The sequence below is a fragment of the Gymnoscopelus braueri genome (assembly GCF_963280865.1).
Source record: "Gymnoscopelus braueri genome assembly, chromosome: 4".
Taxonomy (NCBI): Eukaryota; Metazoa; Chordata; class Actinopteri; order Myctophiformes; family Myctophidae; genus Gymnoscopelus; species Gymnoscopelus braueri.
In genome coordinates, this window is record NC_137605.1 from 2,377,074 (window position 1) to 2,392,321 (window position 15,248).

Sequence of the window (15,248 nt, forward strand, 5' to 3'; positions counted from 1 at the left end):
AGGGAAGAACAGCGACCCAACAGAACTGAGAATTGTTCTGATCGGGGGGAGAGATGAAGTTAAACGCAGTGGAAAGAGTTCAGTAGGAAACATCATCCTGGGCAAAGATGTTTTTGACACAAACAGAAGAACAACTAAGAGTGTCATGAGACAACAGGAAGTGTCAGGCAGACAGGTCACTGTGGTAGACACTCCAGGATGGTGGTCTTATCATCCCCTAGATCTGACCCCTAAACTGACTCAGTTAGAAATCCAACAGAGTGTGAATCTGTGTCCTCCAGGACCCCATGCCTTTGTCCTAGTGATGCCATTGGTCATCCCATGTGTAGGAACAGTGATGTCAGCAGAGGAGCATGTGAATCTTCTCCTCAGTGACAGAGTGTGGAAACACACTACTGTGGTGTTCACTGTAGCTGATAGAAACAACATGAGACCTGATCTCATTAGATCTAACCATCAATTAAGATCTCTCATTGAGAAATGTGAAGGGCGCTTCCATGTTCTTAACATCAGAGACAGAGGAGATAGAAGTCAGGTCACAGAGCTGCTGGAGAAGATAGATCAGATGGTGACTAGTAATGGTGGTCACTATGAGACAGAAGAACACGTCTCAGAGGAACTGAAGGAGAAGGAGACAACTATCAGAACAAGAGCCGAACAAAGGAGGACAGATGGTCAGAAACAAACACCTGGACTTCCAAAACATATCGGTATGTTTAGTTTTATTTTGTTAAAGGGAACAAAATGTTTGGATATAAATCCTAATGTGAGCAAAAAACAAACATTAAAGCTGGTGTCTCTATTTTGTGAAAATATTCATTTTATATATCATTGCTGTCAAGTGGAAAACATGCAAGTCCAAAACCGTCTCTTTTTATTATCTTTAAATATTTTAAATATGTGAAAATAGCAGATCTACAAGCTTACAACGCATCGCATTGCGACGCGTTGTAAGCTTTTTCACTACTTTTGTTATTTTCACTAATTTCGTGCGACACTCTTGTATGATGAAGTAGAGTTGTGAAAATGCATAAAAAGTTGAAATATGGAGATACAAGGTTTCTGCCTGACAGCAACGATATACAGATAGCTAAACTAGACAATTTACAATATAACAATGCATGTTGTGAGCTTGTAGATCTGCAATTTCTGCTGTTTTTGGATAAAAAAAAGAGTGACACCAGCATGTTGAGGCTTTATGATAAAGTTAAAGTAAACTATGTTTTCTCTTACAGGACTGACTGACCTCAGGATTGTGTTGTTGGGAAGGTGGTGGTCTGGGAAGAGTTCAGCAGGAAACACCATTTTGACAGGAAGGGTTTTTAAAGCGGGTCAGAGGTCAGTGCAGTGTGAGGTGAGACAGGGTCAAGTAGCAGGGAGACAGGTGACAGTGGTGGACTCACCAGGCTGGTGGTACAACAGTCCACTACAGGACACCTCAGAGATGGACAAACTGGAGATCCAGAACAGTGTGTCCTTCTGTTGTCCTGGACCTCATTCTGTTCTTCTGACGGTTCCTCTTGATAAAGCATTCACCAAAGCAGACAGAGTAGCAGTAGAGGAACACATGACACTTCTGTCACCCAGCGTATGGAGTCATGCTATAGTACTGTTCACCTTTGGAGACTGTCTGGGAGACAGAAGCATTGAGCAGCACATCGAGGCTGAAGGAGAAGACCTCCGCTGGCTTGTTGACAAATGTGGGAACAGGTTCCATGTCTTCAACAATCAGCAGAGAGATGACACTCAGGTCAAAGAGCTCCTGGAGAAGATGGAGGAGATGGTGGCAGGAAACAGAGGTGGACACTATGAAGATGATGGAGATGTTTCACTGAAGATATCAGAGAGGAAGAGGGACATAGAGGAACATGTCCTGACATTCATGAGCAAGACAAAGAAACAAAGAAGTGAACTGAAAGCTCTGCTTGAAGGTAATGTTTATTACGTCTGTCTGTCTGTCTGTCTGTCTGTCTGTCTTTAAGCCTATAAATCTGGCTGGTAAATGAATAATAAATCATTTGTAGTTGTACTACTACTACTACTACTACTAATACTAATACTAATACTAATACTAATAATAATATTAATGCATTTGATTTATATTGCACTTGTAATACCTAAGAATGCAGCTCACATGCTGTAAAGTAACAGTGCAGAAATAAATGAGCAATAAATTAAAAGCTAAAATTAAAACCACTAGACCATACCCGTCGGGGGATATGAGCACCCAAAATATGTGCAATGTGGGTAATGTGCTGTGAACAGACAGTAGATCAGGGATGGAAAGTGACTTGGTACCTGCAACACTTGCAACACACACGCACGCGCGTCCCGTCGTGGAGCCACAGGCTCATAAACAGTTCCAACTGCCGGAGCCGTCCCTCGTCGCGAACACACACACACACACACACACCCCGTCCCCGCGTCCTGGACCCACAGTCACAGTGAACACACACACGCGAATGCCCCCCACCCCCCTCGTCCAGGACCCACAGTGCACACACACACACACACGTAATAATGTTTTCTTAGTGTACACGGCCCGTAAATTAAAGTCCTTTATAAGTTTAAGCATGTTCTGTGTGTGTGCGTGTGCCAGACAGCAACAGTCTAACATATTGTTGTTGTTATTATTATATATTCTCAGTGTTTATATGAAGGCTGCTGTAAACAATGTTAAATGTGATGTTATGACTGATTTAATGACCAACAGATTAACATCCTATGAATTTTCAACACATTAACATAATTGATCACATGACAACATACAGTATAATACTAAATGAGTGATACATTAGTTCTACTGTTCTGTGGTCAGTTCAGACACAATTGTTTATAATAATTCTCAATCTCTGAATTCAGGTCCTAAATATTTAAATCAGTGTTCAGTGAACTAATGTAGAGTTTGTGTTTGTCAGGAGAACATCTGGATCTACTAGATGTGAGGCTGATGTTGGTTGGTGGAGAGCAGCTTGACAGGAACAGAGCTGGAAATAGAATACTGCCGCAGACTGTGTTTACAGAAACTCAATACAAGGTGAGTAATATTATTATATGAATGTGATGTTATAATGAATGAGCTCAAAGTAAACAGTAAAGAGATGAAATATAAATGTTTTGTGATGATAATGTTAAAGGATCTGCTGTCATTAATGTTTAAACACCTTCACCCTGGCATCACAACATGTTTCACTGTTTTATCAAAATAAATTCACAATTTGTTTTAACATGTTTCTGAATGTTTTGAAAATAGCAGTTCCACAAGCTCACAACTAGGCATCACATCCCAGTGAGCTTGTAGATCTGCTATTTTCAAAGAGAGACTAAAATAGGACTAAGTGGTTCAAACATTTAATCAATGAACTGTCAGTGATCAATACACACAGATATTCATCTCAAATGAACGTAAAATCATTACATAAGCTAGAAAATACTTTATTGTCTATTTATTACATTAAACATGAAAGTGAAAGTAGTCTTCAGTATTCTGATCAGTTAATCATTAAAAACACTGTTAACCACATAAGTCCTACTTTATACTTCATCCTATCATGGTGTTGCTTTGTCAAAATAGTCGATCTATAATCTCACGTGTCATGAAGCTGTGAGATTGTAGATCTGGTATTTTTGCTATAGAACATCACCTATAATTATTATTGGATGGAGGGAGAGGGGGAGGGACGGATAGACCTTTTTTGATATTAATTTAACTCAGAGTTTACAAAATGTACAGAGTTAAATTAACACGGAGGGATTTTACTGTGTATTTCATTTGTATTTCCTACGTATATGAACTGTATGCTAGTTGTGATTATTAACCATCTTCATATTATATTTAGGTTGTTAAATTATTCCATATATTTTATGACAGTCAGACTAAGTAAAGTAGCATAATTCAGTGATATAATCTATGTAAAGATTAAGAGGGAATTCTTCACTGAGGACATAATAGAAAGAAGGTTTAGATTATTATGACTAACATACAATAACCTCATATTCCATGAGTTTAAATCCCTGACTAAACTGACACAATGTGTCAGAGAACAGAGATTATTATGACTAACATACAATAACCTCATATTCCATGAGTTTAAATCCCAGACTAAACTGACACAATGTGTCAGAGAACAGAGATTATTATGACTAACATACAATAACCTCATATTCCATGAGTTTAAATCCCAGACTAAACTGACACAATGTGTCAGAGAACAGAGATTATTATGACTAACATACAATAACCTCATATTCCAGGAGTTTAAATCCCTGACTAAACTGACACAATGTGTCAGAGAACAGAGACGAGTTGCTGACAGAAATGTGAGTGTGGTGATCTGTCCAGACTGGTCGACTACACCTCCATCACAGAAGACCAAAGACGTCCTTCTACACGGTGTGACTCTGTGTTCTCCTGGACCCCACGCTGTCCTGGTGACTGTTAATGTCAGGTCCAGTTTCTCTGAAGCTGACAGGAGATCAGTGGAGGAACACATGGAGCTGCTGGGGGACAGAGTCTGGAGAGACACTCTGGTTCTGTTCATATGGGGATGGTGGCTGGGAGGGAGACGTGTTGAGGAGTACATAGAGTCTGAAGGAGAACCTCTGAGGTGGATCCTGGAGAAATGTGGCTTCAGGTATCATGTTCTAGATGGTCACAAGTGGGACATTTCAGAAGCCACAGAGCTGCTGGTGAAGGTAGAAGACATGGTGATGATGAATAGAAGACCCATTGGACCCTCAGCCTCAAGAGAAGACAGATCTGTCAGAGACACAGGACACCTCAAGGTGAGACATGAGACAAAACTGTTTGAAACACCAAGGAAAGAAAACATTTACTGCTGAAGAATGATAAGATAAGATAAATCTTTATTGATTTTTTTTTTTTTTTTTTTTTTTTTAATCCATTAGGAAACATAGATTTTCTTGTTCCGGGCAGTGGTGACAAAAGTACTCAAATGTTTTACTTAAGTAAAAGTATCAATACGGCAATGTAGAAGTACTCTGTTACAAGTAAAAGTCCAGAATTAAAAATGTACTTGAGTAAAAGTACAAAGGTTTTGGCATCAAAATGTACCAAAAGTAAAAATTGAAAATAGCAGATCTACAAGCTAACAACGTGTCTCATTGTTAGCTTGTAGATCGGTTATTTTCAAATAGCCTAGGTATAAAATAGAGCTAAAGTGGTTACTGTATGTTTTATAATGTAATGATCTATATCATTATCTGCAAAGTAACTAGTAACTAAAGTTTTCAAATAATTGTAGTGGAGTAAAAGTACAATATTTGTACCTTTTTAAATCATGATTATTCACTTCTTTGGGGCTCTGGTGTTAACTTTTCCAGGATGGATGTCAGAAAAGTAGAATGAGTTGGCAGTATTTGCACTGAAAGTTGTTAATCAAATACTAGGGTAGGGTAAGTGATTATTTTATTTTGTTAAAAGGTTAAAGTACTATATTGTGATAGTCATTGCTACAGAGCGTTTGTTCGGTCACATGGGGTCTCTCCAGCTCTTTAATAAACAGAATATAGTAGTAGTATTTTCAGGTAGGTGACAACATATAAGCCAATCAGGAGAATGCATTTTCTGTTTAAAGAGCTGGAGAGACTCCTTTTACTGAACAAACACTCATAGCAATGAGTAATATTTAACACTGTTACTGAACAAACACTCTATAGTAATGGTGTGTGTGTGTGTGTGTGTGTGTGTGTGTGTGTGTGTGTGTGTGTGTGTGTGTGTGTGTGTGTGTGTGTGTGTGTGTGTGTGTGTGTGTGTGTGTGTGTGTGTGTGTGTGTGTGTGTGTGTGTGTGTGTGTGTGTGTGTGTGTGTGTGTGTGTGTGTGTGTGTGTGTACGTACAGGACAAGTGCTACCCAGTGACTCATAATCCACGAGGGACGTGTTTGATCATCAACAACGAGAAATTCACCGTGGATGATCTGAGAGAACGACGAGGAACTCTGGAAGATGAGAGTATGTATGCTTTAGAGATCTGATCTAATGTGTTACTGATTATCAATGTCTGCGTTTAATAATCTCTCTCTCTCTCTCTCTCTCTCTCTCTCACACACACACACACACACAGAGGCTCTGGACAGGGTTTTCTCCAAGCTGGGCTTTGAGGTGAAGGTTCACAGGGACTTGACAGCAGACGACATCCGTCGGGTTCTGAAGGAGCTGGGAGGACAACGCTTCATGAAGGCAGATGTTTTGGTACGTTGGTCAACATCTGTAAAGAGGTGTCAGGCTCTCACTGTGAATTCCTGTTTTTACTTTATTTGTAGGTATGTTAATGAACTATACAATACGTACAATAATAATGTAAATACACCGGAATAGACCAATTATGTGTTTACAAACATTGAGACTGGACGCACAGGTGACTGTTTCATATAAACAATTCCCAACAGATCCCCAAACCTGTTGTTTTGGGGAGCGCTGGTTTCACTTCATTCAACCTCCTCTTGTGTGTTAGTGAGGTGCGCCCTAGCGAGACATATGTACTTCAACCCGCAACGGTATTGCGCGCCGAGAACAGCTGACATACAAGCTCACAACCGCGTTGCGAATGCGACCGCTGTGAGCTTGGAGGTCTGCTATTCTCGGCCGCTCTCTGCACGCCACACCGGGACCGAGCATAAATTAGTCTTGGCGGGCTGCAGCTGCGCGAGCCAAGCAGGTTCAGTGCCGTGATCATAGAGCGCTCCCTCCGTTCTTATGACAGACACTGGAGGCGGGGTTTGGGGGGAGAACTGCTTTGAATTGTTATTAGTGTTTACACACAACAGAAACCAAGGATTATATATTTCAAGAGCGAGAGATCACAGTAAAAATCCTAAGCATTCTTCCTCCATACTGTGAGAAAAACAGCATCTGGAAGTTTAATGGGATGCATTTTTACACGTGAGGCTGTGACCACTTTTACGTTGCGGTGGGGTTCATTTGGTGCCGGCCTGTGTGCGCATACTGGTTGTCAAGGACATGCACGATGAGCAACACCCTCTGCATGACCTGCTACCTCCAACACGAGGCAGCTGCACTGCCAGGACTTTGAGGAACCAACACAAAAAAAAAAAAACACAGTATGGCCACCTGAACTGCATACATGACCATGCTCTGCTGCCCTGAAAATGTTTTAACCTGTACAATTTTGTGTTTTTAATCTATTTTTATTATTATTATTATTATCATGCATCAAATGTAAAGTTCTGCAGTTTTTTCAGTGGGGCCTTGGCTCCACTGCAAGCATGAATTAATAAAGTCAAAGTCAAAGTTATCAGTGTGACGTTGTCTGTTAAGGCGTCTATTAGCAAGGATACTTATTAGGTGGTGTGTATTCTCTCATGTGACATTAGGTGGTGTGTATTCTCTCATGTGACATTAGGTGGTGTGTGTATTCTCTCATGTGACATTAGGTGGTGTGTATTCTCTCATGTGACATTAGGTGGTGTGTGTATTCTCTCATGTGACATTAGGTGGTGTGTGTATTCTCTCATGTGACATTAGGTGGTGTGTATTCTCTCATGTGACATTAGGTGGTGTGTATTCTATCATGTGACATTAGGTGGTGTGTATTCTATCATGTGACATTAGGTGGTGTGTATTCTATCATGTGACATTATGTGGTGTGTATTCTATCATGTGACATTAGGTGGTGTGTATTCTATCATGTGACATTAGGTGGTGTGTGTATTCTCTCATGTGACATTAGGTGGTGTGTATTCTCTCATGTGACATTAGGTGGTGTGTATTCTATCATGTGACATTAGGTGGTGTGTATTCTATCATGTGACATTAGGTGGTGTGTATTCTCTCATGTGACATTAGGTGGTGTGTGTATTCTCTCATGTGACATTAGGTGGTGTGTATTCTCTCATGTGACATTAGGTGGTGTGTGTATTCTCTCATGTGACATTAGGTGGTGTGTGTATTCTCTCATGTGACATTAGGTGGTGTGTATTCTGTCATGTGACATTAGGTGGTGTGTATTCTCTCATGTGACATTAGGTGGTGTGTGTATTCTATCATGTGACATTAGGTGGTGTGTGTATTCTCTCATGTGACATTAGGTGGTGTGTATTCTATCATGTGACATTAGGTGGTGTGTATTCTATCATGTGACATTAGGTGGTGTGTGTATTCTCTCATGTGACATTAGGTGGTGTGTATTCTCTCATGTGACATTAGGTGGTGTGTATTCTATCATGTGACATTAGGTGGTGTGTATTCTATCATGTGACATTAGGTGGTGTGTGTATTCTCTCATGTGACATTAGGTGGTGTGTATTCTCTCATGTGACATTAGGTGGTGTGTATTCTCTCATGTGACATTAGGTGGTGTGTGTATTCTATCATGTGACATTAGGTGGTGTGTATTCTATCATGTGACATTAGGTGGTGTGTATTCTATCATGTGACATTAGGTGGTGTGTATTCTCTCATGTGACATTAGGTGGTGTGTGTATTCTATCATGTGACATTAGGTGGTGTGTATTCTATCATGTGACATTAGGTGGTGTGTATTCTCTCATGTGACATTAGGTGGTGTGTGTATTCTCTCATGTGACATTAGGTGGTGTGTATTCTCTCATGTGACATTAGGTGGTGTGTATTCTATCATGTGACATTAGGTGGTGTGTATTCTATCATGTGACATTAGGTGGTGTGTATTCTCTCATGTGACATTAGGTGGTGTGTGTATTCTCTCATGTGACATTAGGTGGTGTGTATTCTCTCATGTGACATTAGGTGGTGTGTGTATTCTCTCATGTGACATTAGGTGGTGTGTGTATTCTCTCATGTGACATTAGGTGGTGTGTGTATTCTCTCATGTGACATTAGGTGGTGTGTGTATTCTCTCATGTGACATTAGGTGGTGTGTATTCTGTCATGTGACATTAGGTGGTGTGTATTCTCTCATGTGACATTAGGTGGTGTGTGTATTCTCTCATGTGACATTAGGTGGTGTGTATTCTCTCATGTGACATTAGGTGGTGTGTGTATTCTCTCATGTGACATTAGGTGGTGTGTATTCTCTCATGTGACATTAGGTGGTGTGTGTATTCTCTCATGTGACATTAGGTGGTGTGTGTATTCTCTCATGTGACATTAGGTGGTGTGTATTCTGTCATGTGACATTAGGTGGTGTGTATTCTCTCATGTGACATTAGGTGGTGTGTGTATTCTATCATGTGACATTAGGTGGTGTGTGTATTCTCTCATGTGACATTAGGTGGTGTGTATTCTATCATGTGACATTAGGTGGTGTGTATTCTATCATGTGACATTAGGTGGTGTGTGTATTCTCTCATGTGACATTAGGTGGTGTGTATTCTCTCATGTGACATTAGGTGGTGTGTATTCTATCATGTGACATTAGGTGGTGTGTATTCTATCATGTGACATTAGGTGGTGTGTGTATTCTCTCATGTGACATTAGGTGGTGTGTATTCTCTCATGTGACATTAGGTGGTGTGTATTCTCTCATGTGACATTAGGTGGTGTGTGTATTCTATCATGTGACATTAGGTGGTGTGTATTCTATCATGTGACATTAGGTGGTGTGTATTCTATCATGTGACATTAGGTGGTGTGTATTCTCTCATGTGACATTAGGTGGTGTGTGTATTCTATCATGTGACATTAGGTGGTGTGTATTCTATCATGTGACATTAGGTGGTGTGTATTCTCTCATGTGACATTAGGTGGTGTGTGTATTCTCTCATGTGACATTAGGTGGTGTGTATTCTCTCATGTGACATTAGGTGGTGTGTATTCTATCATGTGACATTAGGTGGTGTGTATTCTATCATGTGACATTAGGTGGTGTGTATTCTCTCATGTGACATTAGGTGGTGTGTGTATTCTCTCATGTGACATTAGGTGGTGTGTATTCTCTCATGTGACATTAGGTGGTGTGTGTATTCTCTCATGTGACATTAGGTGGTGTGTGTATTCTCTCATGTGACATTAGGTGGTGTGTATTCTGTCATGTGACATTAGGTGGTGTGTATTCTCTCATGTGACATTAGGTGGTGTGTGTATTCTATCATGTGACATTAGGTGGTGTGTGTATTCTCTCATGTGACATTAGGTGGTGTGTATTCTATCATGTGACATTAGGTGGTGTGTATTCTATCATGTGACATTAGGTGGTGTGTGTATTCTCTCATGTGACATTAGGTGGTGTGTATTCTCTCATGTGACATTAGGTGGTGTGTATTCTATCATGTGACATTAGGTGGTGTGTATTCTATCATGTGACATTAGGTGGTGTGTGTATTCTCTCATGTGACATTAGGTGGTGTGTATTCTCTCATGTGACATTAGGTGGTGTGTATTCTCTCATGTGACATTAGGTGGTGTGTGTATTCTATCATGTGACATTAGGTGGTGTGTATTCTATCATGTGACATTAGGTGGTGTGTGTATTCTATCATGTGACATTAGGTGGTGTGTATTCTCTCATGTGACATTAGGTGGTGTGTATTCTATCATGTGACATTAGGTGGTGTGTATTCTATCATGTGACATTAGGTGGTGTGTATTCTCTCATGTGACATTAGGTGGTGTGTGTATTCTCATGTGACATTAGGTGGTGTGTATTCTATCATGTGACATTAGGTGGTGTGTATTCTATCATGTGACATTAGGTGGTGTGTATTCTCTCATGTGACATTAGGTGGTGTGTGTATTCTCTCATGTGACATTAGGTGGTGTGTATTCTCTCATGTGACATTAGGTGGTGTGTGTATTCTCTCATGTGACATTAGGTGGTGTGTGTATTCTCTCATGTGACATTAGGTGGTGTGTATTCTGTCATGTGACATTAGGTGGTGTGTATTCTCTCATGTGACATTAGGTGGTGTGTGTATTCTATCATGTGACATTAGGTGGTGTGTGTATTCTCTCATGTGACATTAGGTGGTGTGTATTCTATCATGTGACATTAGGTGGTGTGTATTCTATCATGTGACATTAGGTGGTGTGTGTATTCTCTCATGTGACATTAGGTGGTGTGTATTCTCTCATGTGACATTAGGTGGTGTGTATTCTATCATGTGACATTAGGTGGTGTGTATTCTATCATGTGACATTAGGTGGTGTGTGTATTCTCTCATGTGACATTAGGTGGTGTGTATTCTCTCATGTGACATTAGGTGGTGTGTATTCTCTCATGTGACATTAGGTGGTGTGTGTATTCTATCATGTGACATTAGGTGGTGTGTATTCTATCATGTGACATTAGGTGGTGTGTGTATTCTATCATGTGACATTAGGTGGTGTGTGTATTCTATCATGTGACATTAGGTGGTGTGTATTCTCTCATGTGACATTAGGTGGTGTGTGTATTCTCTCATGTGACATTAGGTGGTGTGTATTCTCTCATGTGACATTAGGTGGTGTGTGTATTCTATCATGTGACATTAGGTGGTGTGTATTCTATCATGTGACATTAGGTGGTGTGTGTATTCTATCATGTGACATTAGGTGGTGTGTGTATTCTCTCATGTGACATTAGGTGGTGTGTATTCTCTCATGTGACATTAGGTGGTGTGTGTATTCTATCATGTGACATTAGGTGGTGTGTATTCTCTCATGTGACATTAGGTGGTGTGTATTCTGTCTCATGGGGAGATGGGAGGTGTGTTTGGTACGGACGGTGTGATGGTGTCACTCAAAGAATTGACCCGGCCCTTCACCGGTGACCGCGCCCCCACGTTGGCAGGGAAGCCCAAGCTGTTCTTCATCCAGGCGTGCCAGGGGAGTGATGTCCAGAAGGGGGTGATGCCCCCGACACCCAGCGAGGTGGAGGGAGACGACTGGAGTCACATAGAGGAAGACGCCAGTGCGGTCACGGGCCAGTCAATTCCGTGGGGCGCAGACTTCCTGATAGGCATGGCCACCGTAGAGGAGTGCAAATCCTTCCGGAGCATTACCACCGGTTCCTTCTACATCCAGGAGCTGTGCAAACAGCTGGAAACAGCAGCAGTCAGGTGAGAGGAGGCTTCAACAGCTGTCAACTCTGACTTAATGAAATAATTCATGCTGATTTATTCTCAAGGATGAGACAATTTATTCTTAATATGTTCTGTTCTACTGTTTCCTGTAGAGAAGACATTCTTAAAGTAATACTAGGTAACGTTTTCAACAAAACTAAAGTTAAATTGTATATCTTTTGCGAGTGGCAAAAGTTTCACAACACCCACTCCGTGAATTTCACCCCCGGAAGCCTTTTATTTATATATTTTCTATTGAACGTGTACGGGGGGGACTTTCCCGGGAAAATGACGTTCCTGGCCAACGTCATGACGTCGTGGCCGACGTCCTCAGGAACTACCGCAACGGTTTCCTGTTTGGCCAGGAACTACCGCGCTATTAACAAAAAGGAACCTCACGCTGATTTTAAGATAATGTAGGATTGGGAGATCGAAAAAGAACAGAAAAAGAAAGCACAGCTCATGGTAACTAATGCTCCACTGGCTAAGAGAAACGATCCGTAGATAGTATAAAACAATTAAAAGATCGCTTTTTGAAACGCTTCCGGCTTCCGGTGAAAACGAATGGAATTCTGGGTAATCGAGGATTACGGAAATTCTATGCAGTGACGGTAGTGACCAGCAGAGGTTGCTAAAAATCGTTAGTTGTGATTTTGCATTGTACAACTTTAATGTTCTGTTCTACTGTTTCCTGACAGTGGAGACGACATCCACAGCGTCCTGACAGACGTGAACCGGGAGGTCAGCAGAGGAGAGTATTTGAACTCCAAACAGATGCCAGAATGCAGGAACACTCTCACCAAGAAACTCATCCTCAACTTCATCGACCAGTAGAACACGTTGGCAAGTCTTTTTATTGACCGTAATATGAACACATTTTCTACGAAATATTTTATGTTCGTGTCTTTGAAGTTACTGTATCTCATAAGACACAAAGAAAAATCAATCTGAATTGAGATGTGAGGTTTAGACATACATCTCTCTCTGTTCTTGTTATGAACACAACAAGTATGTAGTTTTGTATACAACGTTTTACTAAGATAATGAGTATATTACTATGCAACATAAGAAAAAGAGGTTGTGCATCAACAATGGATTTACTCAGTGGAGTGCTAGACCCAAAACACAGTCTACAATGTAAATAATCCCAGAAAGGAAGCACATCCCACATTTCAAATAAATGGAGGACAAAGTACTCTTTTTTTTTTTAAAGCTTTTTGTATTGGCCTAATATTTCTTGGCCCTTGTGTTTGTATGTACACTGTTTAAATCTTATTTTGTATGGCATTATATGGACACTGTATTGTATATTTTTTGTAAATGTCAAATAGTCCATTTCTCCAGAGCCAACTTTATGCTAATCACCACTGATTGTCTCATCCTTGAGACTGTGACGTGTAGTATTGATCGCATTGATTTTAAAATTTTACTTTTTGTTTTTAAAGCCTTAAATGGCCTCGCGCCACAGTACATCTCTGACCTACTTTCTGCACCTCCTACCCTCAGGGTTCTCAGGTCATCTTCCCAAATGCTCCTCGACATTCCCCCAACAAACCTTAGAACTAAAGGTGACCTTTAGGGCATTCTCTGTTATTGCGCCCACACTCTGGAACAATCTCCCACTGCACATTAAGTCCAGCTCCACCATTGAAAGGTTCAAATCCACCCTAAAAACCCACCTCTTCTCCATTGCCTTCAGCTCAGCCTGAGGGCCATTAACCTACAGTATGGCCATTGAATGTATTTTTCTTCATGTTCTCCTATCTTTGGTGTTTTTGTTTGAGGTATTGCTTTATGTTTCTTTTACTATGCTGTATTTTATCAGGTTATGCTATTGTGATTGTGAAGCACTTTGGGTCAACTTCTGTTGTTTTTAAATGAGCTATATAAATAAAGGTGACTTGACTTGACTTGAACTAGTACTAGATACTTACTATGCAACAGAGAGACATTTATCATTGGCTTATTGAGAGCACAGCCCTCGCCTATACCTCTGTATTTAACCCATTAAGACCGGGAACGCATCTGTGTCATTTTAAGATTTATTTGGCCATTCAAAAATAGCAGATCTACAACGAGCTTGTAGATCTGCTATTTTCGAAAAATCGTGCAACATTTTGTGCAAATCTTTGAATCTTTTTTCTACAAACGTTTATGTTGTTATAATATCAGTGGTGCTTCAACTTTTCCATGTCAAGGACACCCAAAATGATATGTATTTGGCCGCGGACCCCCATCTCAAAATATGTTGTTCCAGGGACCCCCAGAAACACGGATCGGAGTTAAAAGTGTTCGCTTTAAAACGTATATATTCAAAGATTTGCACACACACGTTAATTGGTGTGTTACTATGCAGTTTCCAATGTGGTGACATTTTAAATGATGGATCTATCTCAAATCTAATGTATGTATTGATTAATCCATGTATTGTACACATACAAGGTGACCTTTTGGTGCAAAAATAAATGTTCAAGGAGCTTCATCCAGTGTGTTGACTGTTTATCATTCAGTTATATTATCATCAGTGTGTATGTAGACTGTTTATCATTCAGTTATATTATCATCAGTGTGTATGTAGACTGTTTATCATTCAGTTATATTATCATCAGTGTGTATGTAGACTGTTTATCATTCAGTTTATATTATTAGAAGTAGGTAATAGTATTATTTTCTAGGGATAATGTTTCATTCACTCATCCACAATATTAGATTACTTTTTCATACTTGATTTTCCCAACTGTGGTTTTTGGCAGCTATAAAAAGTAAAGCAATTTTCCTGAATCACCATGTTGTCAGTTCAGGAAGCTGTAGATATGTATATAAATAGATGTAGTGGAGTAGGAGTAAAAGTATAGACGATGGAAAAGAATCCAGCAAAGTAAAATTCCTCAAATTTGTACTTAAGTACAATACTTGAGTACATGTACTTAGTTACTTTCCACCACTACAGAGCAGTAGAATGAGAATGTTCCCACGTTGTCAAACACTATTATTTGTTGGAGCCAAAATATAAATTCTATTAATTTATTGTGTTACTTATTTCAATCATCACTGTGTATGTATGTGTGTGATTCTGTTATTGACCACACGGTGGAGCACTTGGTCCATTCTGTTCCATTTGTCCACTTATGAACACTGAGGATTTTACTGTGTGTGTGTGTGTGTGTGTGTGTGTGTGTGTGTGTGTGTGTGTGTGTGTGTGTGTGTGTGTGTGTGTGTGTGTGTGTGTGTGTGTGTGTGTGTGTGTGTG

General features: G+C 40.2%; 1 protein-coding gene across 1 annotated transcript in view; it reads left to right on the top strand.

The window, feature by feature from the left end:
* LOC308084100 (GTPase IMAP family member 8-like) overlaps positions 1–14,464 on the top strand; it is a 32,473-nt gene extending 18,009 nt beyond the window's left edge. The window contains exons 4-11 of the mRNA XM_080426599.1: positions 3–710; positions 1,236–1,931; positions 2,919–3,037; positions 4,255–4,785; positions 5,861–5,972; positions 6,085–6,212; positions 11,610–11,995; positions 12,697–14,464. Coding sequence (XP_080282725.1) covers positions 3–710; positions 1,236–1,931; positions 2,919–3,037; positions 4,255–4,785; positions 5,861–5,972; positions 6,085–6,212; positions 11,610–11,995; positions 12,697–12,832 — 2,816 coding nt within the window. The 3' untranslated portion in view covers positions 12,833–14,464. The remainder of the gene's footprint in view (positions 1–2; positions 711–1,235; positions 1,932–2,918; positions 3,038–4,254; positions 4,786–5,860; positions 5,973–6,084; positions 6,213–11,609; positions 11,996–12,696) is intronic.
* Positions 14,465–15,248: the final 784 nt, after the last annotated feature.